General features: G+C 43.3%; 1 protein-coding gene across 1 annotated transcript; it reads right to left on the bottom strand.

Moving 5' to 3' along the window:
- Window positions 1-809: 809 nt before the first annotated feature.
- On the bottom strand, window positions 810-21,974 carry LOC114697380 (sulfotransferase 6B1). The gene is given in 9 exon segments (XM_028875627.1): window positions 810-940; window positions 4,680-4,836; window positions 5,896-5,990; window positions 9,927-10,053; window positions 13,409-13,498; window positions 20,364-20,478; window positions 21,780-21,918; window positions 21,921-21,947; window positions 21,950-21,974. Coding segments are annotated over 9 exon segments (906 nt in total).
- Window positions 21,975-23,720: the final 1,746 nt, after the last annotated feature.

Below are 23,720 nucleotides of genomic sequence, written 5' to 3'. Positions count from 1 at the left end.
GAGTCTCTGGCTCACCGTATCCCCAGCAGTCTGTTTTCTGTTGGCTTTGTCTGATGGGTTGAGTCAGGGTCTGACTGGAGTCCCGGCTGCCTAGAACTTGTCTGGACTAGACCAACAACACACTTGTAGTGAGCCTCCTGCCTCTACCTCCCAAGTACTAGGATGATTGAGGAGTGCCAGATAGGATGATCTTTCTAGAATATTCTCTACATTCTCCTGTTAGTTGCACATGACTATTTATGGCCCCGCAGCAGAAAAGTCTGTTTGGTACAAAAACATAAACTTAGCTTTGACTTAAAGAGTGTATTAAGTAGAACTATAAAGACCCTTGAGGGAAGCACTTCCAGAAACCTATAGGCATGGAATGCCCACAGTAGATGAAGATGCATTTACCTTGAGTCAATTTCGAGTTTGCTAACCTTACATCACTGCGGAGTCAGAATTGAATATCACCCACCAGAACGTCTGAGATAACTAATACAAATATTTGATCCTTGGGGAGAAGTGTCCTAATGAGAAAAGCTTAAGAAACTGTAGAGCATTTGGAAGCCCATTTTGTGTGAGTTCAACTCTAATATAACACATTGACAACAATGTTCCAATTCTTCACAAAGAGGAAAACTTTAATTTGAGCTCAAAAATGACAGCTGTTACCATCTGCACTTTTCAGAATTACATGTTACCTGATTTCCGTTATGTGACTATTTGATTGAATTATTATATAATTATATGAATTGTTATCTAATTATATAAACCCAGTTATTATTAGGAAAAAGAAAGTGTGTAGGCCAGCCGACCTGACCAGAGAATCAAGCCAGGCAATGTGATTCATACTTCAGCTTGGCTCCGAGGGACGTGCCTGCTAAACACTCTTTGAATCTTTCATCCATTTCCTGGTTCTGAGTTTCATTAAACAAATTTTTCCAGTCACCAACTTCACCTACAACACAGAGAACACAAAAGACTCAGATATCTGTTAGGATAATTTTTTAATTTTATCCTGTATTCTACCCAATTCTGCCTTTTTTTTTTTTTAACTACAGTGCTTCACTTTGAAAGGCTAAAACAACATAGTTGTGGTGGTTTGAATAAGAATAGCCCCCATAGGTTTATATATGTGACTGCTTAGGGAGTGGCACTAGTTGAAAGGAGAGGAGGTGTGGCCTTGTTGGAGTGGGGGGCTGGGGGGGGTGTGGCTTGTGGGGGGTGGCTTGTTGGAGTGGTGTGGCCTTGTTGGAGTGGGTGTGGCTTTGTTGGAGTGGGTGTGGCCTTGTTGGAGTGGGTGTGGTCTTGTTGGAGGAAGTGTGTCACTGGTGGTAGGCTTTCAGGTTTCAGAAGCCCAAGCCAGACCCAGTGGCTTTCTCTACCTGCTGCCTGCAGATCCAGATGTAGAACTCTCAGCTACCACGTCTGCCTGCATGCCGCCATGCTTCCTGCCTTGCTGATAATAGACTAAACCTCTGGAACTGTAAGCAAGTCCCAATTAAATGCTTTATTTTATGAGTTGCCATGGTCATGATGTCTTCACAGCAATTGAACACCCTGACTAAAACAATAATATTAAAAAAAAGAGTTGCCAGGCAGCGGTGGCGCACGCCTTTAGTCCCAGCGCTCGGGAGGCAGAGCCAGGTGGATCTCTGTGAGTTCGAGGCCAGCCTGGGCTACAGCACGAGATCCAGGACAGGTACCAAAGCTACACAGAGAAACCCCGTCTCAAAGAAAAAAAAAAAACTAACATAACAAACACACTTTTAAAAGTTAACATTTTACCTCAGGTTTTTGTTAAAATGTCAGACATAGAACACTTTTTAGAAATTTACTACTTTGGCTAGTTGTAATCCCAGCACTCAGGAGGTCGAGGCAGGAAGATCATACTTTTGAGTTAATCCTGGGCCACATAGCAAGTTCCAGGTCAGCCTGGGCTACATGGTAAAACTTTGCCTCAATAAAATTTTAAATGTTTTCTTGACATATAGTAAATTATTTCATTGGCTGGTGAGATGGTTCAGCACATTAATGTGCCATATCTGCTTGATCTCTGGGTAGTGTTGATCTTACAAAAAAAAAATCATGTTATTTCTTTTTTCAATTCTATTGTTTTAGTCAGTGTATTCAATTGCTGTGAAGAGACATCATAATCATGACAACTCTTATAAAATAAAGCATTTAATTGGGACTGGCTTACAGTTCCATGTTATCAGCGTGGTAGGAAGCATGGTGGCATGCAGGCAGACGTGGTAGCTGAGAGTTCTACATTGGATCTGCAGGCAGCAGGAAGAGAGAGCCACGGGACCTGGTGTGGGCTTCTGACACCTGAAAGCTCGCCACCAGTGACACACTCCCTCCAACAAGACCACACCCACTCCAACAAGACCACACCCACTCCAACAAGGCCACACCCACTCCAACAAGACCACACCCACTCCAACAAGGCCACACCCACCCCAACAAGGCCACACCCACCCAACAAGGCCACACCCACTCCAACAAGGCCACACCTACTCCAACACGATGCACCCTTAATGACCTCCTCATGTACACCTTGATATGCACATGTGATATGATGTACCACATACACACACACAGAAATGTACATACACACACGTACATACACACAGAGGATAAATAAATGCATAAAAAAATAAATTATTTCTTTCTGTGGGATTTTTGAATGCTTTTAGGTGAAACTGCCAGTTCTGCTGCACAACCATCGAAACACGGGCTGACGAAACGAAACGGGCTGACCAGCGAGAGAAAATAGTTAACAATGAATTAAGGAAATGAAATAAGACGTAAAACTGTCCCCAAATGTCCAACTATACCAAACAGAAAATGGCTAGGAGGAAACACGTCAAAAAGTAAAATCTGCCGGGCAGTGGTGGCGCACGCCTTTAATCTCAGCACTTGGGAGGCAGAGGCAGGCGGATCTCTGTGAGTTCGAGGCCAGCCTGGACTACCAAGTGAGTCCCAGGAAAGGCGCAAAGCTACACAGAGAAACCCTGTCTCGAAAACCAAAATAAAATAAAATAAAATAAAATAAATTTAAAAAAGTAAAATCTGACTTAGGTGAGAGAAATTTAATTTTTTTTTTCTGGAGCTGAGGACCGATCCCAGGGCCTTGCACTTGCCTATAGGCAAGTGCTCTAGCACTGAGCTAAATTCCCAACCCCTTGAAATTTATATTTTTGATGACATCTATAAATGACTTGTGTTATCTTTCCATATTTTCCTGCCTTCTGGACTTTCTACAAGGAACATCAGATTTACATTATTGTAGGAGTTTTCTATTCTGAATAACACTTGATGAACAATGTGTAGAGAGGTTCTAGTCTCTCCTCCTTAAAGCTAATGAGATCAAGCATAAGAATCAGGGTTTTGCAGGAATCTAGCTACAACCAGGTTCCTATTCCACCTTGCATTCATACTGGATATTTTAAATAGGTAAGTTGAAAAATTAGCAGGAGAAAATAGACTCAGCTCAAACCCTGAACTGGCAATGAAAATGCAAGATCCTGGGCTTCAGCTGTTTTCCCCACACACACACATTGCAAAATTAAATCTGTTGTGTCCTTTTGTTAGAAACATTGACCCCAACACAATATTCCAGTCAGGACACAATCAGTTCCCATGTTAGCTGTGGTCATCCTCGCTGTTCTGTACACTGCCTTGAAATTTTGTTACAGGGCTGATGAGAAGATGACTTGGTGGATCCAGGTGCTAGCCGCACGCCTAAGAGCCTGAGTTCTAGCCCCAGGTCCCACATGGTGGAAGAGGGAACTGACTTCCATAATTTGTCCTTTAACTGCCTCATACATTTCATCACACACACACACACACACACACACACACACACACACACACACAGAGTAATAAATATTTTAAACATTGTTATATTTTCATTAAATATGCAACAAAATGAAAGTGGAGAGCCCTAACCTACCGAATTGTAAAATTTGATAAGAACTTAGAATACTTCAATGAAATTAAGTAAAATCTTCTGTGAAGTACCTGATTACCTACCTAAGGACGGTTTTTCTCTTTGTTCTGTATTGACAAAATTCTGATTTGAAGTAACAGTGCACCTAGCTTGGATAAGAAAACTACATTTCCTGTTGGTGGCGCACGCCTTTAATCCCAGCACTCGGGAGGCAGAGCCAGGCGGATCTCTGTGAGTTCGAGGCCAGCCTGGGCTACCAAGTGAGCTCCAGGAAAGGCACAAAGCTACACAGAGAAACCCTGTCTCGAAAAACCAAAAAAAAAAAAAAAAAAAAAAAAAAAAAAAAAAAAAAAAAGAAAAGAAAAAGAAAGCTACATTTCCAAGTCCTGCTACATAGAGAGACGACGAACGGATGCAGGCAGCCACTGAATGGGGCTTGCGGGAAAGCTCTAGAAGGGCCAGGTGAGCTAATGTGCAGGATTCCTTCCTTTGCTGTTTCCCTCTTCCTACCCGGGACTAGAATATTGGAGCTCCGGCTGCTCTTCGCGGTCACTGGGCGCTTGTCGCATAAAGGACAGTGCGCAGCTGCAATTACAGGCTCCAGGCTCCCCTGAATTCACATTAAAGGGGGGGAAAAAGGCTAAAACCCTGTGGCGTTTCAGACTCAGTGGTTTGACTTTCCTGCTAAGTGCAAAGTCACTGTGAGGCGGATCCAGCATCCCACACATGAAGGCCGCTTTACCTTTGCGGAACAGGAAGGGGCCAATAGCGCCATGGCTCTCCTGAGAATTTTCCCGCATGGCTTGGAAGGTGCTCTGGGCTGAGATCGCTCGGATTTGTTCATCAGCTACAGAGAAGCCAAGGAATTCAGAGATCTCTTTTATTCCAACAACCAGATTCTGAAAAAAAATTTATTTTGAAAGATAAACACCTTTCAGTGGGATTTGCTGAGGCAACAGTTTTCTTAAATCAGCCTTTCTTTCTTTCTTTCTTTCTTTCTTTCTTTTTTTCTTTCTTTCTTTCTTTCTTTCTTTCTTTCTTTCTCTCTTTCTTCCTTCCTTCCTTCCTTCCTTCCTCCTTTCTTTCTTTCTTTCTTTCTTTCTTTCTTTCTTTCTTTCTTTCTTTCTTTCTTTCTTTCTTTCTTTCCTCATTTAGTTTTTGAGAAAGGGTATTATGTAACACCAACTGGCTTTGAAGTCCTGATCCTTTTACTCCTTCCTGGGCTGACCAAACTTCTCCTCCAGCCTGAATGAAGGAAGTAGGTCTCCCTACTTATGTTCACAATCAAATACACGTTCAGTTAAATTAACTGAGACCTACTAACATGAACTGTCCATCACAAATGGGAAAAAAGGCAGTTATTAAGCTTCAATCATTATTTTATTTGCTAATCAAACAAACTAAGCCTTTATGTATTGCTGTGGGATGGTCTGTATGTCAAATTGCTCTGATTGGTCAATAAAACACTGATTGGCCAGTGGCCAGGCAGGAAGTAGGTGGGACAAAGAGAGAGGAGAATTCTGGGAAGCGGAAGGCTGAGGCAGAGAGACACTGCCAGCTGCCCCCATGACCAGCAGCATGTGAAGATGCCGGTAAGCCACCAGCCACATGGCAAGGTATAGATTTATGGAAATGGATTAATTTAAGCTATAAGAACAGTTAGCAAGAAGCCTGCCATGGCCATACAGTTTGTAAGCAATATAAGTCTCTGTGTTTACTTGGTTGGGTCTGAGCGACTGTGGGACTGGCAGGTGAGAGAGATTTGTCCTGACTGTGGGCAAGGCAGGAAAACTCTAGCTACAATGTATAGCAGGCTTTTTCTAGTTTTGTATTACATATCCAGAATTTTTAAAAATTGAATAATCTATCTGTTCACACAATCAGACATCCCAAGTATGTGCTCTGTGTTGTAGTCACTAATAAATATTGCCCTTGAATATCGATGACCACAATCTTACCTCTTTCAGGTCTTCATATAATATGAACTTAACATTTTCATTATCAATATACTTGTTCCAATTAATTGCAAAATCAAAATAGCTTCCCCAAGAAACTAAAAAACACAGGAGAAAAAAAATTTGTAAGTAACTACATCACCGAGGAAAACAGATACACAACATATGGGTGTATGTGAGAGAGATTGCGCCTATTACAAATCTGGTGGCATACACCTGTCTCACCGTCCATTTCCATCCATGTCTTCCTTTCTTGAACTTTTCTTTAATAATACAGCTGTGAAAATGATCTGGTCAGAGCTATAAGACATTCATGAGAATGGGGGAACAAGATAATTCAGAAACAGTGCATGTGCCTGAGATTTTTTTTTCTGTTGCTGTGATAAAATACTCCAACCAAAGCAACTTATGCAAACAACAACAACAAACAAAGTTTACTTCAGCTTGCAGTTCAAGATTCCAGTCCATCATTGCCAGAAGTTACAGTGGAGAGGAGCTGGGACAGTCCATCACATTGCATCCACAGTACGCTCAGCTGCCTCTAGAAGTGGAAGAGCTCTGCAGAGAAGAAATCCTGTCCAAGTTATCTCTGCCACATCTATTGCCAGTCGACTAAGCAGGCAGAAAGAATGGATGCAGTGGAGAAGATTCTTGATATTGTCCCACGAACAACAAACATTGTCATCGAATGTTCCCTCATATGATGTACGTATGGAGCAGTATGGTGGATTTACCGCATCGGACTCCACACAGTCTCCATGAAGTGTTTCTAAATAAACAGAGGCATGCTTTGTGGTGCTTCACGAGCGTCTCCTAATGAGTTTTCCCTTGCTGTTATGACTCAATCCGATACTAATCTTTTCTAGAGAACCAGTACAGTATGTTGATGGGAGCATTCCCACCGAGCTATACCTGGTCTGGCCCCAGAGTGCGAGCACCCAGCCTTAACTTTCGTTTCTCGGTTACCTTTGTTTCTCTTAGGTCCTCTGTGTGAATCTTGCCCGAGACTTTCCCAAGGGTACAAAGCCTATGCAAGACTTGGTTGGGAAAAATCTGGCACACGGTGATATTCCTTAATCGAGGATTTGCACTTGGCATTGTCCCTTTGGAAGCTTCCTCACGATGTTTTGGGGATATGAATCAACTTGCTAAAAGTGTAAACTGGAGAACAATAAAAATCCCTTGGCTAATGGGGGGTGTTTCAGTCAACCAGAGGTTGAGTCCCCCTGCAGCTGGAAAGGCTAAGACATTCTTTTTAAGATTTATTTATTTATTATGTATACAGAAGAGGGCACCAGATCTCATTACAGATGGTTGTGCACCACCATGTGGTTGCTGGGAATTGAACTCAGGACCTCTGGAGAGCAGTTGGTGCTCTTAACCTCTGAATCATCTCTCCAGCCCCGGCTAAGACATTCTTAAGTGTGCTGTTTCTTCTTCCCAGGGACCCACTAGATCACAAGACTCCTAGATCTAGTGCAGCATAAGGACTGTAGTTATGAATACTGGGTTATATAATGAAATATTGAACAGCAAATGTATGTGATTCTTTCTTTACTCACAGAGAAGCAGCTGGGTGACATGATGGATATGTTTCACTTTAGTAATCATTTCACTATGCCTATAGGTAGCAAAACATGGTGTCCACCTTAAATACAACAATTTAAAAAAAAATCGATTTTTTGTGTAACAAAACTTTTCCTGGAGAGATACAACACATATGTCTCCTCATCCCAGATAGGGAGCCCACGACAGACCAAAGTACGGATACCACCAAAGTCCAACTTGGTGAACCAATGAGTTTTATTGGGGTCACTTACAGAAGTATGGGTGAGAGGTCACTTACAGGAGCAGAAATGACTCAAAGACAGCTGCGTCACCCAGGCCCACCCCAGCATGGGTGACAGTTCACGAAAGCTGGGAAACCTGGAGCTCACTGCACAGCCTGCAGGCAGCTCAACAGGTTGGAGAGTGTCCTTTCCCAGTGACTGTGGTCTAAACCTCTCGCGGGGCAGCGCCGCTGGCTTTCTGCTTCTCTAGGCAGCTGGTAAGGTCTCGGGGTCTTTGCAGCTCAGCTTTACTCCCTCTGAGAGGGACTCTCAGATCTATTATTTTAATCTCAGAGGAAATGGTTACACAGCTTGTTCTCTTAGAGAAAAGAGACAATATCGTCCCCTTTAGGGTCGTTTAACCACTATTAAAAATGGGTACTTGAAGGCCTCTGGCCATTGTCCTCGTGGATTTAGACTCACCGATACTTAAACAAGGGGAGCAGTTGGCAATAGAACAGTTTGTTAGTGTTCTTAGCCATACAGTAGGGCCTTACTCCGGTTGGTCGGAGTCTTAAAGGAAAGCTTGCCAATTACAACCCTAGTTTAGTATCTGAAAAAGCAGTAGCAGTTAGACGTTAATAGTTATTATTTTGTCATGAAAGGAGGAAGGGCTTACAAGACCCAAAACTCAGCAAGGGATTTAACAGTTAATGGTGGGTGGGGGTTGAAGAGTCACTTTCTTCTGTGGTATAACCACCCACGCTCCAGTATATAACCACCCACACTCCGGTATATAACCACCCACCTATGCTCATGTAAGTAACTGGTGGTTTGAATGAAATGTTCTCCATAGGCTCAGATATTTGGATACTTGGTCCCAGGTCAGTGGCACTGTTTTGGGTAGATTTAGGAGGTGTGGCCTTTTGCTGAGGAAGTGTGTCACTGGGGGCGGGCCTTGAGGTTTCAAAGCCACAGGCCATTTCCTGTTTTCTTTCTCTACTTGCACTTGACGTTTTAGGTGTGAGCTCTCGGGGCTGGGGATTTAGCTCAGTGGTAGAAGCCAGGCCCTGGGTTCGATCCTCAGCTTCCAAAAAAAAAAAAGGATGTGAGACGTGAGCTCTCAGCTCCAGCCACCATTGCTGCTGCTTTGCCGTCACGAACTCTTCCGGAACTGTAAGCCCAAATCAACTCCTTTATGTATGTGTTTGTTTGTTTTTTGAGACAGGGTTTCTTTGTGTAGTCCCAGCTGTCCTGGAACTCACTCTGTAGACCAGACTGGCCTCGAACTCCCAGATATCCATCTGCCTCCAGAGTGCTGAGATTAAAGGCATGCACCACCACCACCACCTGATTTAAACTCCTTCTTCCATAAACTGTCCTGGCCATGGTGTTTTATCACAGCAACAGAAAAGAAACTAACACAGCCACCCTGTTTAAACCAGTGAGTCACACATAAATAAAAAGACAGGGAATAGGAAGGGCAATTGTTGGGGAAAGAAAGGTTTCAATGGGGAAAGCAGGGGGATATGACAGAGTAATGGGGGGAGAAAAGGCTAAAATTTATCATAAACATATATTAAATTATCAAAGGACAAGAATACATAAATAATTTAAAATAGTTACCGATAGAGATGCGTAAACAGTCTAACAAAAATGTCTTAGGTGTAGTTACACAACTTTATGGGTTTTTCTTTTTAACCTTCCTTGGTTTTTTGACACTGTGTAATACAGTGACTTAAGGGAACTGACTAGAAATACTTTTCTACATGACTCTTAAAAAACATCTCTCTTCTTTCTCTTCCATGACCACTCAGTGTCCACGGTCAGTAATTGAACTCTCCAGAGCAGTGTTTCTCAACCTGTGGGTTGTGGCCCATTTGGAAGTCGAAAGATCCTTTCACAGGGCTTACCTAAGACCATTCGGAAATATCAGATATGTACATTAGGATTCATAACAGTAGCAAAATTACAGTTATGAAGTAGCAATGAAAATAATTTTATGGTTGGGGGTCCCCACAACATGAGGAACTGTATTGAGGGGTCGCTGCATTAGGAAGCTGAGAACCAGTGGTCTAGAGTGTCTTTGAAACCCAAGGTGCATTGCAATTACTCGATGCATGGAACTGGTGGTGGTCCTGCTGTAACACCTCATTTTAAATGCCATCTTTTGGTTCCAAATCTTCCTAAGCCTTCTTTACATTTACGTTTTCATATTTGTGCGTTCCCCTGTCGAAGGAAGATTTCTTTTATTAACAGCCATACCTTGTCCCTTCATGAACTGTCTGAAGAATTCATCCCAAGAGGCATAGCTTGGAATATCAGGGACATCGTTATGAAAACGGAAAAAAGACACCGCCGTATCCTTAGGGTTTCGAAATATCACCAATATCTGGGGAGCAAAAACGAAGTTAATTCATGCAGCTTTGTATTTTGCACTTTGGAAAAGTGAAAGGGTGAACAGTGCCATCATTGTGTCAACCCGAGAGGAAGAGGGACGGTAGTAAATCACAGCTGCGGAAGTCCGGGGAAAGGGGAAGAGAACCGAAGTGTGACACTTCAGAGGACCTTTGCTAATAACGAGTTTAGACCATATAAAGGCAGGTGTAGAAGATCCTAAGAGGCACAGCAGAGCTATTGGACTAGCAGACTCTCAGAGAGTGAAAGGTAAAACCCCAAATCATCGTAAACGATCTTCAGGTCCTGAACACAAGGTGCAGAGGCGGGGGTGTGTCTGTGGGAATGCGGACGGAGTGGGTCCTCTCAGCCCCACATCTCTGTTCTCCAAGGACAGTAGCAGCCTTTGGATGAAAAGTGTGAAATGAGCACTGGAAAGAGCAAACTGAATCCCAAGAGGACCGAGGGATTGTGGGAGAGTGCGCGGCTGCTCCGCGTGTGTATTCAAGACTTCAGACGCTTTCTGTTTCATTTCTAAGACACAACTGAGCTTGTGGCTGGGCATTCTAAGACCACACAGCACGAAGGGACACTAGCCAACTCTAGCCTGTGGCTCTGGCATCCCAACCCCCACCCCATTCCCGACCCACCACCCCCGTTTTCTCCCTAAACCATTAAGTTACATTCCTAAAGCTAGCCAGGATGGTCCATTCCCTTATTTGGTCACTTCCTCCTCCTGTGGCCGCCTACTTAAGACCCAGCTATAGGAGTATTCAAGTCCAGCAATCAAAAATCCCCTTTGTTTCACTTAATTAACACGCCCAATCAAAATATACCACTGCTACAATCTTTTTAGACTCCCCTCCTGAAAGTGTGGCCAGCGTTTTCTTTCATGAGCTTGATACAGTACGAATTCTTATCCTAATAGTGAAACGTTTCACTAAAGCTTGCCCAGTGATTGGGCAAAACCAAAACTTATTATATGGTATATATATATTATAAGCCACAGTCATCTTAGGGTCCCCCCCCACACGCTTCCCCCTTCGGAGGCAGGGGTTGGGTTGGATTGGGTTCAAGGTCCTCCCTGCAGAAGCTGGAAAAGGTGACTTTCTGGAAAATGGGGAAGGTGATCCTCCGCTGAGGAATTTCGTGACTAAATAGATCAGATCGGAAGCCCCAACCAGCAGGGGCCACAGCGCGCCTCAAGGGCTTTTGAACCGTTTTCCAGGGATTTTTTTCCGGGTGGGTGGGTGGGGGTCTGGTTTTTCTGTGAAAATTGGATGGCTGCAGGCTGACAGCGGTTAGCTCGGGTCCTCACAGGCAAAGGGACTGACTGACTCATGGAAAACACGGGGGGGGGGGGGGGGGGGGGGGGGGGCGCGCGAGGGCCCAGCTAACCATTAGAGAGGCTGGGGAGGGCAGAGTTCCGGGTTTTATTTCATCAGATTATAGTTCTAATCCCAGACGTCATCAGAGCCACCCTATTGATCTCTCCAGTGTCAAAAGGGAGAAAATAAATAAATGGGTTTCTTAGCAGCTTTTTAAGATGTAAATAGTATATTTACACTATACTATATACCATATATAGTATATATTGTGTAATATTAGCTATACACACACATATACTATAATGGTTTATATAGCTAATTCTAAAATACTTGGGCTCCCTCTGAGGCAGTGCTGCACTTGGGAACATCTTATTGCCTATGGCTCTTTGAGAATCAAAATCCTACACATTACTCTTGGGTGTGTTTTTTTTTTCCCTTCTTGAGGGTTTTTCTTTGTTGTTGTTATTGCTGCGTTGTTTTTGTTTTGTTGTTTTGTTTTGCTTTGTTTTGGGGGGGGTGTTGAGACAGGTTTCACTTGTAACAGCCTCGGCTGTGCTGAACTCGCTCTGTAACAGACTGGCCTTGAACTCACAAGAGATCTGGCCCCCTCTGCCCTTCCTGGTGCTGGATTAAAGGCATGCGCCATCACCGCTGGACATTGTTTGTTCTTGTTTAACACGGGCTTCACTGTTGCCTGGCCTGGAACTGCTGTGTCCCTCTAATCTGCCTCTGCTTCCTGTGTGCTCTGATTTAAAGGTGCGTGCCACCATACTAAAGCATCTTTAATAAAATCTTCAACTTTGCTTCATACTGACCAATCCTAAAATACTTGACTGCATCAAAGTCACAAATCCTGGCTGCTGAAGGTGGCAGGATGGAGCGGGTTGCTGTCCCCTTACCACTGGCAAACATACACAGAGATATACCCGAGCATTACGGAACTGTTCACAATAGCCAAGAAATGAATGCAGCCTGGATGACCATCAACAGCCGAACGGATAGAGCACACGTGGATCAGATACACAAAGGAATTTTCATTCAGTTGTAAAGAGAACTGAAATCATGGACATTTGCAGAAAAAAATAGGTGCTACTGGAAACATTATGTTAAGCAAAATAAGCCAGGCTCAGGGAATGCATGTGATATGAAGGCGGAGGAGTGCAGAAAATGGATGAATCAGAGCAAAGTATGACTTACAACCTCCTGCCCCAGGCTCCTGAGTGGTCTACCTTGCCACTCCTGGGGCTGGATTTTTAAGCAAATGATAAGAGTAGTCAATGTAAACAATCATTCTGTCACCAGACGAAATGATTGTTATTATATGGGAAATTCAGAAATAACACAGTTGCAGATGTCACCAGAAAAAAACAATGACAAATTTTTGTTCATTTTATGAGGCTATATTCTTTTGAAGCAGTGAGATTCTGAGATCTATCAGTTGTAAAACTGATGATAAGGCATTGGACTTGAATGCAGCCATAGCAAAAACATCTAAAGAAAGAAACGACAAAGGCCGGGCGGTGGTGGCGCACGCCTTTAATCCCAGCACTCGGGAGGCAGAGCCAGGTGGATCTCTGTGAGTTCGAGGCCAGCCTGGACTACCGAGTGAGTTCCAGGAAAGGCGCAAAGCTACACAGAGAAACCCTGTCTCGAAAAAAAAAAAAAAAAAAGAAAAAGAAAGAAAGAAACGACAAAATACTACATCATGTGTTTCCCATACTCAATTCCATGATTGTGAGCAAACTCATCACACCAAAAGCCAGTAACTATGGGGCTTGAATATGTAGCTCAGTGGTAGGGTTCTTGCTTAGCACGTGGGGGGCTCTGGGTTTGATCCCTAACACTACCAAAAAGCAAGGTTGAAACAAAATAAGCAAACAAACCCCCAGAGAGATAAAAGGATGGCCTGTATGAATACTTGAAAGTTTTAAATCAGCACACACATGATATACATACATACATGCAGGCAAAAGACTCATATACATGAAAATAAATCTCTTTATGTGTTTCAAATTCACTCACCTTGGCTTTGTTCTTGAAGACAGACTGAGGTAGTTTGTCATAGTGGAGGTGAGTTGTCAAAATCCTTGGTGAGGGAAACAGTTTCATTCTCTACAAAATACACACAATAAAGTGAGTGTGTGTGTGTGTGTCTGTGTGTGCACATGCATGTAAGACGGTGTGTGAGAAAGTATGTGAAAATGATGCACGAGAGAATGTGAGAGTATTCCGAGGGTGTGTGAATGTGTATGACCGTATGTTTGTAAGTGTGCTTATGAGAAAGTACGTGAGAGAGAATGTGTGTGTGAGAGTGTATGACTGTGTGTTTGTAAGAATGTGTATGAGTGTGTGTGAGGGTGTGTATAAGAGAATGTGTGTGTTTGTGTGTATGGGAGAAAATATATGTGAGAGTATTAAGAATGTATGTCTGAGAGTGTGTGAATGTGTGTGTGAATGTGTGGGTGCGCGTGTACGTGCATGTGTGTGTGTGTGGTGGGTGTGTGTGTGTGTGTGTGTTCAGGTGCCTAGAAGATATGGTATCCAAGTGGTGGCTTCAAGCACATGTATTATTACTTTCTCTTCTGCTCCCTACATTTTTTTTATGAAGAATCATAAGCAAGTCATTAATCTCACCTAAACTATTTTATTGGATCTTACTTTCCACACTCAATCTTTGTCACTTAACTTAATTTTTACCTTTTAATAGAGAATCATATATTTCTTTTTTTCAAGAACATTGAGACCTGTTTATAGGTGTGTGTGCTTCTGTGGCATTTATTATATACTTCTAGAGGGTGGAGCTAGGGACAGGGAGGCACTCCTTTGGCTGTTCACAGGAGCAATGAGGTTCTTAGGAGCCCAAAAACCTGGAGCAGCCCCCCCCCCCGCAACAGCTCGCTGTCACCCATGGAGTAAGAAGCTTAAAACTCAGATTCCTTGCTGCAACATAAGTGCTCTGAACGAGATATAGATTATACCTCTAGATCTCTATTTATATTTTTTCTTTTCTTGTTTTTTGTTTTTTTAAGATAGAGTTTTCTCTTGTTAGCTCTGATGCTGGGAGTCTTTCTGCATACTGTGAATGTGTTGCTCTGATTGATTTGATTATTGATAAATAAAACGTTTGAGGCTAGTAGCCAGCAGGAAGTATAGTATAAGGCAGGATAGGAAAAGAGAATTTCTGGGAAGTGGAAGGTGTTTGGAAACGCTGCCAGCCACTGCCGGTTAAAGTACCGGTAAGCCACAAGCCACGTGGCAACTTATAGATTAATAGAAATGGGTTAATTTAAGATGTAGAGCTAGCTAGCAAGAAGCCTGCCACGCCATACAGTTTATAAGTATATAAGTCTCTGTGTGTTTACTTTGTCTGAGCGGGACTGGAGAAAGCTCCAGTTACACTCTGGCTATCTGGGAACCTGCTTTGTAGACCAGGCTGACCTGGAACTCAGCAATCGGCCTGCCTCTGCCTCCCAAGTGTTGGGATTGAATATCCCAACAGAATCTGAAGTCCTGGGTTACTAAATAAATATATGAGAAATAACTTATGAAATGTTTGTCACTTGAGGAACATAGAATATTGGTTATTTTTCTGTTATCTATTTCTACTGGTGAAAAAACAACAAAGTTTTATGGGTGTGGTTGTGTCTGACTATAATCAGCACTAGGAAGGATGAGGCAGGAGGGACATGAATTCAACTAACTATGCATTGTAGTGAATTCTATGTCACAGGAGACCCTGTCTAAAAACAAATATATCTTAAAGTAGTGAAGGAATTTTTAGCTAATTCTATAAAAAAAAAAAAAAAAGTTATGGAGACATTGACTCAAACAAGAGAACAAAAATCAAGTCTTTAAAAAATTTAATGGGTGGTGGTGGTGGTGGCGGCGGCGGCGGTGGTGGCGGCGACGGCGGCGGTACATGCCTTTAATTCCAGCACTTTGGAGGCAGAGTCAGGCAAATATCTGTGAGTTCGAGGCCAGCCTGGTCTGCAGAGCGAGTTCCAGGACAGGCTCCAAAGCCCACACAGAGAAACCCTGTCTCAAAAAAACCAAACCAAACCAAAACAACAACAAAAACAAACAAACAAATTAATCAACCATGAGTCCAAGGGGTGACTAGTGGTGATGATGGCCGAGGTACACTAAACTGCCTTTCTTGGTGTTGGAAATAACTTCACATCCATTCTCAGCAACATCTTCAGGCAGATACTGAAGCCTTCGTTTAGGGATGAAAGTTAGACTTTGAGGTTTCAGATGCTTTGTAAATGGTCACTTTCAGATGAAGTGATACAGGAACAGATGACTGTTCCTCCTGCACCCCATGGCCCCAGGTCACACAATGACTCATATGGAATGAGATGGTTACTAGAAGGATTAGAGGCAGAGCCAAGAGTAAAACGAAATTCACTGTCTCAGAGCTAGATATACAATATTTTATTCAAACAAATGAGGAAGGTAGCTGAAGTGCACGTAATATGAGGACTGACCTCACCCAGGGCTTCTTCTTCTTCTTCTTTTTATTTTTTCTTTTTTTTGTTTTTTGATACAGGGTTCCTTTGTGTATCTTTGCACCTTTCCTGGATCTCACTCTGTAGCCCAGGCTGGCCTCGAACTCACAGAGATCTGCCTGGCTCTGCCTCCCGAGTGCTGAGATTAAAGGCATGTCCACCACCGCCAGGCTCACCCAGGGCTTCTAAGAGAAGTTTGTATGTGTCTTACAGGCAAGAAGTCTGTAAACTGAGTCACAATTAACTTAAACTTACCTTCTCACTGATTTCTGTTTAAAATAAAAGGCATATTGCATTAAAAAAAAAAAAAAAGCAGACATAGTTGGAGGCTGGAGAGAGACTCAGAGGTTAAGAGCATTGGCTACTCTTCTAGAGGACCCAGGTTCAATCCCAGCACCCACATGGCAGCTCACAACTGTCTGTGGCTCCAGTGCCAGAGGATCCGGCATTCTCGCAGACATATATCAGGCAAAACACCAATGCATATAAAATAAATATAAATAAATCTTTAAAAATAAAATTATGGGGGGTTGGAGGAAAAGGGGGTGGGATCTGTGGTGGATGTAGAGTGAGTAGAAAAATTTCTTAATAAAGAAAAGTGAGGGCTGGAGAGATGGCTCAGAGGTTTAAGAGCACTGGCTGCTCTTCCAAAGGTTCTGAGTTCAATTCCCAGCAATCACATGGTGGCTCACTACCATCTGTAATGAGATCTGGTGTCCTCTTCTGGCCTGCAGTGATATGTGCAGGCAGAACACTATATACATGATAAATAAATAAATCTTAAAAAAGAAAGAAGAAAAATGAAAAAAAATTAAAATAAAAAAGTAACACAATTTAAATTACAGTTGAAATAGAAATTTGCCTCTAAAATATCTGAATTAAAAAATAAGCATTTCTGATACACTGAAGACATGAAAAACCCAAAAGGTTATACAGAGATAAAACATTTTCTGACAATTCTGGAGCTAGTCCGTGATCTCTATATTACAAGAACACAACTAATGCTTCATTCTGCAGGAAGAAATCTACGCACGTACATGCTCTCTCTCTCTCTCTCTTCTCTCTCTCTCTCTCTCTCTTCTCTCTCTCTCTCTCTCCCTCCCCAACACACCCTCAACCTAGATGTCATCCAAACAGAGGCTCCAGAAGACCCGCTAAATCTAGGTGGCCCTGACGTTCACCAGCTCTCCCTGTGCTGCCGAGGGAGACAAGCATCGATAACCTCAGAGAACAAGACCGAGCACCTGCCCAGGGGGACGAACTTAACCTTGAAAATGACTGACAGCCCCCCCCCCCCGTATTATCTTCAGGCTGCCGTTGAGAGAAGGGCAGACCATTAGGATGCTAACCACCGTCTTCTCAGATTAACGGTTCTCTTGATGAAAGCAGAGTTTAAAGATTTAAAACGGTTTTGGCTATTGTTAGCAGCAGAGCCTCGTACATTGGGGTACTTATGCCGATCACTTTACTGAATTGTTTCAAATGTTATTTTATGGACTGGGGAGATGGCTCCGTGTTTAGGCACTTCTTGCTCTTGTGGAGGAAACAGGTTCAATTTCCAGCCCCTACATGGTGGCTTACAGCCATCCATAATTTCAGTTCCAGGGGATCTGATGCCCCCTTCTGGCTTCCACAGGCACAAGGCATGTACATGGTGCATGTATTCTGTGCACGCAAAGGACTCATACACGTAAATAAAATTAATTAATTAGAAACAAAGTGTTTACTTAATGTGTGTGAGTGTCTTGCCTGCACGTATGTACGTGCAGGCATTCACGTGTCTGGTGCCTACAGAGGCGAAAGAGGGTGTCAGATGCCTGGAATGGTTGTGAACTACCCATGTGAGTGCTGGGAACCAAACTCAGGTCCCCTTAAATAGCAGCAAGTGCCTTTAACCTCTGAGCCAATTCTCCAGCCCCACTTCAGCGGATACTTGAAAGTGAAGTTAAGATTCTTCCAGAATGCCTTGGCTGCAAAAGCCATTTAGATCCTTTCACCACAGCTAGGGTTTTCTTTAACAAGAAGTGCAACTTTCATTTCTCAACTGACACTAAGATCGAAAAGGGACAGTCCTAGAAAGAGCCAGGAACGCACGTGGCTTTACATTCACGCTAGTGTGTGTGTGGGGGGGGGGTGGGGAGCAGAAAAGACCAGGCTGAAGAACAGGAATACCTCACCTTCCAGAGGCAGGGGGGTCCCAAGGACACTCAAGTTCAGAGTCAAGTTCTGACATGTAAAAAAATCTTGATTGGCAGCTGGGCAAGTGAGACATACATGGAAGCCCAGCACCTGGAGCAAGGCAAGTGGCCGGAGCTTAGTCTCAGCCTTGGCTACAGTGAGAATTTAAGGCAAGCTTGGGCTACGTGAGGTCCTGCTTTAACAAAAAGCTTGACAAAGAATAAAAGGTCTGTGCAGGGGTCTGGTGAGTGCTCAGAGGTTAAGAGCATGTTCTTCCAGAGTCCTGAGTTTAATTCCCAGCAAACACATGGTGGTGCTCACAACCATCTGTAATGCGATCTGAGGCCTTCCTCTGGAGTGCATGCATGCATGCAGATAGAATACTGTATACGTAATAAGTAAATAAATATTTTTTTAAAAAGCTCGTGTAGTATCACAAGGCATTCCCCACTTACAAATGGTATCTGCTATATACTTTACTTGTGATAATTGTTTGCAATTAAAAATATTTTCATAGAGAAACAATCCCATATGTAATGGAAAACATACAAGTCAACAATCCAAACCCTATTCAAACATAAAACAGGCTTGTTTGTACCAGAGTAGGTAATAACATAGGCAAATAAAGTAAAAGAGATCCTGGCCTGTGATGTAATAGGTTTTAAAAGTACAGGTTAGCACTCGGGAGGCAGAGCCAGGCGGATCTCTGTGAGTTCAAGGCCAGCCTGGGCTCCCAAGTGAGTTCCAGAAAGGCGCAAAGCTACACAGGAAAACCCTGTCTCGAAAAACAAAAACAAAAACAAACAAACAAACAAAAAGTACAGGTTAGAAGGCTAGGCACATGTTAGTATCACTTCTCATTAGGAGCAAGGCTATGTGGCAGCGGCTGGCTTTTCTCTAGGTGTCCCGTCTCTTCCCTCAGCAAAATCTTTGATGTCCATTCTTCTGGCCCCGAAGCCTTAGCCTGTTCTGTCTGAGCCTCCATCAGACATACTCAAGCACTGACAACCCTCCCCAGTGTGGGATCCAGTCTTAATATGGCTCCCGAGCCCCTTTTGCCTCTCAAGGTGCCCTGGATGCCAGCCTGGACCTCCCGCTCAGCATCAAGTCCTCAAACAACTGTCCCGCAAGCTCCGTTTTTCTGCTACTTTCCCGGTCCAGGGAAACGGGCTCCTCCCTCTTTCTGCCTACGGAACTTTTAAGTTTCTATCTGTCAATCATGTGACCCGTGTGGTCAGTTCTAGAAGGTGTTCCCGAAAGTCCCCATCCAGTGGGGTTCTTCCGTCTGCTCCGGGAGAGGCTTGGTGGTGAATACTTCCGGAAGTTTTCCTGAAATGGTGGGTCCCCTGGGCCAGCCTCCCTTCCTTTCTGCATTCTGGCATATTTAGGTCAGGGGAGGACGGTCCATCTTCTTCCTGCTGTCTAAGCACAAAGCCCCAAGGCAGAGCCTCCCTCTTGCCCTTACTCCTGGGCAGAAAGCGGAACTTCCTGAGAACTGGCGTCCCAGCCAGTTTTGGAAAGTGAGTAAGGCTAACTAACAGTGCCCTGTTGGGCTTTGAACCCTCATTCAGACTTGACCATCTTAACTACTGCTTGGCTATTCCTCGTTGCTCACATACACAGCAGCCAAAATTAAGATAAGGAATTTTAAAATGTTTTTATTAGCAAAGACAGGGGACTCTGCCTTGCATCCTACCCATGACTGTATCTTTTGGCTTTAGTTCATTTCCTGGGTGTTCTCGGATACTTGCCCCCAAGATAAAAATATTGTTACTGCTAGTAAGGATAGCTGTACGCTAAATTCTTTCGAGCTTGAATCAGAAAGCTTGGATCCAAATTTGTTTTCTGCCACTTACTATCTCCTCAATCTTGGGCAAGGCTGGCAGGCTCATCTTTGGTGAAACGGTAATAAGGTTACTTTGTAAAAAAAAAAAAAAAATGAAGATAATACCAGACAAGGGGCTGGAGAGCTGGCTCAGAGGTTAAGAGCCCTGGCCTTCCAAAGGTCCAGAGTTCAATTCCCAGCAACCACAAGGTGGCTCACAACCATCTGTAATAGATCTTGCTATCTTCTGGCCTGCACATACATGCACAAAACACTGATACATAATAAATTAGTTAACCAGATAAGGACTGAGGATGTGTAAGTAAGCAATGACTGGCAATCAGGAACATTATCAGGAATATAATCAGCATTATATAATACTTTTTGAACTCAGAAGTGAGACTCCAGAACGGAAGACATCTCGCTGTCCTCATTCGCTGGTAGTTGAAAGACTGTTTTTACTAACCTGATATTTCTCTGCGTCACCACATTCAAGAACTGGAAATTCTGGACACGTGTATTTCTTTTTAGAAACAGCAAATACTAATTCGCTGACAATGTGGAGAATCCAGTTTGAACCGTAAGAAAAGACAGAAGATAGAACCTCACTAAGGGTCATAATAACAAGGATGTATGTATCACTTTAGCACATAGAAGAGGAAATTTCAAATTTCAACCATCTCATGATATGTACATTTACTTCTTTGAAGTTTGAAAGAAATCTGACTGTGGAAAGAAATAATTTTGGAGAAAAGAGCATCTATTATTATTAACATGGAATTTAATTTGTTGTTGTTTTTGTTTTGTTTTTCTTTTGAGACAGGGTTTTTCTGTGTAATAGCTTTGGCTGTCTGGAACTCACTGTAGACCAGGCTGACCTCAAACTCACATAGATCTGTCTGCCTCTGCCTCCCAAGTGCTGGAAAATTTAATGTATTTTAAAATTCAAATTTTATCCTCTTTGCTCCTCCCTTCTTTCCTCTCTTTCCTCCTTTTTGAGGTCTTTGCAACGTGCCTCACATCGGCTTCTAACTCATGAACCACCTGCCTCAGCCTCCTGACTGTTCAGATTACAGATGTTTCCACCACATCAGGCTCAGATGTCTCCTTGACATGATTTTGAACATAGAATGCCTCCTTGAAGAAGAATATCATGTTAGGGAAATATCAGTTTTATATAATAGGTTTCACCCTGAATTCATCTACAGGAGTATATAGTCTTGATTTTATGAAAGCCCAGCATTGAATAAGAGAACGGAAAGTGTTAAATCAAATGGCTTTAATAAGCAGGAGTTTGAAAGAATCAAAAGTAGACGAGTTAGCTCACACTTGCAACCCAAGCATGCTAGAATCTGAAGCGATTATTAAGTTCTAGGCCAGCCTGAACCTCAAAATTAAAACAAACCACAAAAATCCAAACAACAACAACAAAAAAGTAGATGATGTGAAAGAGAGTAAGTTAGATTTCTGATCTTGTATGCTCCACTGATGATGGACCTTATAAAACTGATCTGAGGAACCGGAGGATTGATTCTGAAGAGAAAGCCCAGCACATGGAAATCATTACATGCATGACAGAAATGGCATGCTTCTGTTGTCTGTCAAAAAATCCACGTTTCCTTATTCCGGCCCTGCCCATCCTCCCACCGCCCATCACTCGCCATGACTCCTTCCTCCAGGATGCTGTTTTTGTTTGTTTGTTTCTCAAGCTGTTTCAGTGGTTGACTTGATAACCTACGTGCTTGCTGTCTTGGTCCCCCCTCCTCGCTGATCTCCAGCGAGTTCCATGTGGAATGAGCCTCCTCCTTCCCGCCCTTCACCCTGCACCCTCCCCTGCCTGATAAATACAGAATGCATTCGTAGGAAAAGACGTTCTTTACCACACTTCGGGTAGGATGCCAGCACGATGTCATCAGCTCTGGCTTCAAAGGCATCCAAAGCTCGGAAAGTTTCGGAAGCGCACATGGTAACCGGGTAAGGAATCCCTTGGTAGGTGAAAAATAACTGGGAAAGCGCCGTTCTTTCGATTTTTCTAAGGCGTCGTCAATTACTCAATGAACTTGGACTGGTCGGCCATGCTGGCTCCCTGCTAACGAAAGCCACCGGTGTCACCCAGGGGCAGCGATGGTCTTTAATAGTCTTTCCCAGTCACAAGGGAAACAATCACCCACTTCTCACCGGCTCCTTCATCCTCTTTGTGTACCCCGCCTTGACAAAAGGTGAACTGCAGGTGTGGATAGACTTGGGATCAGGGACTGTTATCCCAGAGGCTGATTATGTTACCAGCGAGGCATCCCCCCTAGTGAAAAGAAAAACAAAATCTCCTAACAGAAAGATTAATGGAATTAAATATCTAACAAATAGATATTTAATAAAACCAGGCATTCAATTTTCCTATGAAAAATTCTCAGAACGGGACTTCTGGTTTGCTTTTGATTGGCAGTTTTCCAAACACATCCCACTTAGGGTGACAGTGAAATCACAGGGTAGTTTAGTTAAGTAGTTAAAGGCCCAGTTTAGGGACCATCCTGGAGACTGGCCTTGGTTTTGTTATTTTATTAATGGAAATTGCTAGCTTCACCTTTACCCATTTGGCAATTCAGCGATGGTTCATAAAAGGGGGAGAACTTGTGGGGAGAACTCAGTGCCCAGCTATCTCCTGACACATCTCCTCTTAATGGGCTTATTGTCTATCTTCAGACACTTCGTTTGTCCAGTGGTCTCTGAGATGCTGTCCTGGTCAGATGCACCAAGCAGGAGCCATCTGGGACTTGGTTCATTTCTGGGAAGACACAAGCACAACCTCACCCTGATGTTAGAGGAACGTCTGGCCCTTTCCAGTGATTAGTTTCTAGGTCTTTCCATTAAACACACACTTTGGGCTGCATCTCCTTTAGTGCAAAATGCTTTTGGGCAGCAGAGGTGGCATTATCCTTTAATGTGAAAAAAAGTTGTTTTTTTTTTTTCGAGACAGGGTTTCTCTGTGTAGCTTTGCGCCTTTCCTGGGCCTCGAACTCACAGAGATCCGCCTGGCTCTGCCTCCCGAGTGCTGGGATTAAAGGCATGCGCCACCACCGCCCGGCTTGTGAAAAAAAGTTTTTAAAGTTAGCAAAGCTAAATGTAGCCCAGCATGAGGGGCGTGGGTGGGTGTACACACCCCCTTTTTTATTCTTAAAATTTGTCGTTTAAGTATTTAATGATGCTGTTTCACCGTAGCTTGACCCTGTGGATTGTAAAGGATTCCGGTAACACAATTAATATCCTACAAATTGCAAATTTTCCTTAAAGCCTTTGCTAGTATAAACAGGACTGTTGGGGCTGGAGAGATGGCTCAGAGGTTCAGAGCAACTGACTGCTCTTCCAGAGGTCCTGAGTTCAATTCCCAGCAGCCACACGGTGGCTCACAACCATCCACAATGAGATTTGGTGCTCTCTTCTGGCCTGCAGGCCGAACACTCACTGTATACATAATAAATAAATAAATCTTTAAGCTGGGCAGTGGTGGCACATGCCTTTAATCCAGCACTTGGGAGGCAGAGGCAGGCGGAGCTCTGTGAGTTCGAGGCCAGCCTGGTCTACAGAGCAAGATCCAGGAAAGGCGCAAAACTACACAGAGAAACCCTGTCTCAAAAAAAAAACATAAATAAATCTTTTAAAAAATAAAATAAACAAGACTGTTATCAGTTTTCAGTCGTAATGAGAGTCCTCAACAGGAGAAGGTGTATAATAATGGCAACCGAGGTTATTTCTCTCCTGCCAGCAGAAGCAGACCGTCATATTAGAAAATGTATCCACCTTTACATGAACATACTTTAATTGCCCC

Source organism: Peromyscus leucopus, chromosome 22, assembly GCF_004664715.2.
Source record: "Peromyscus leucopus breed LL Stock chromosome 22, UCI_PerLeu_2.1, whole genome shotgun sequence".
Classification (NCBI taxonomy): Eukaryota; Metazoa; Chordata; class Mammalia; order Rodentia; family Cricetidae; genus Peromyscus; species Peromyscus leucopus.
Note: the sequence above shows the minus strand (reverse complement) of the source record. Positions and strands in the feature narration are given on the sequence as shown.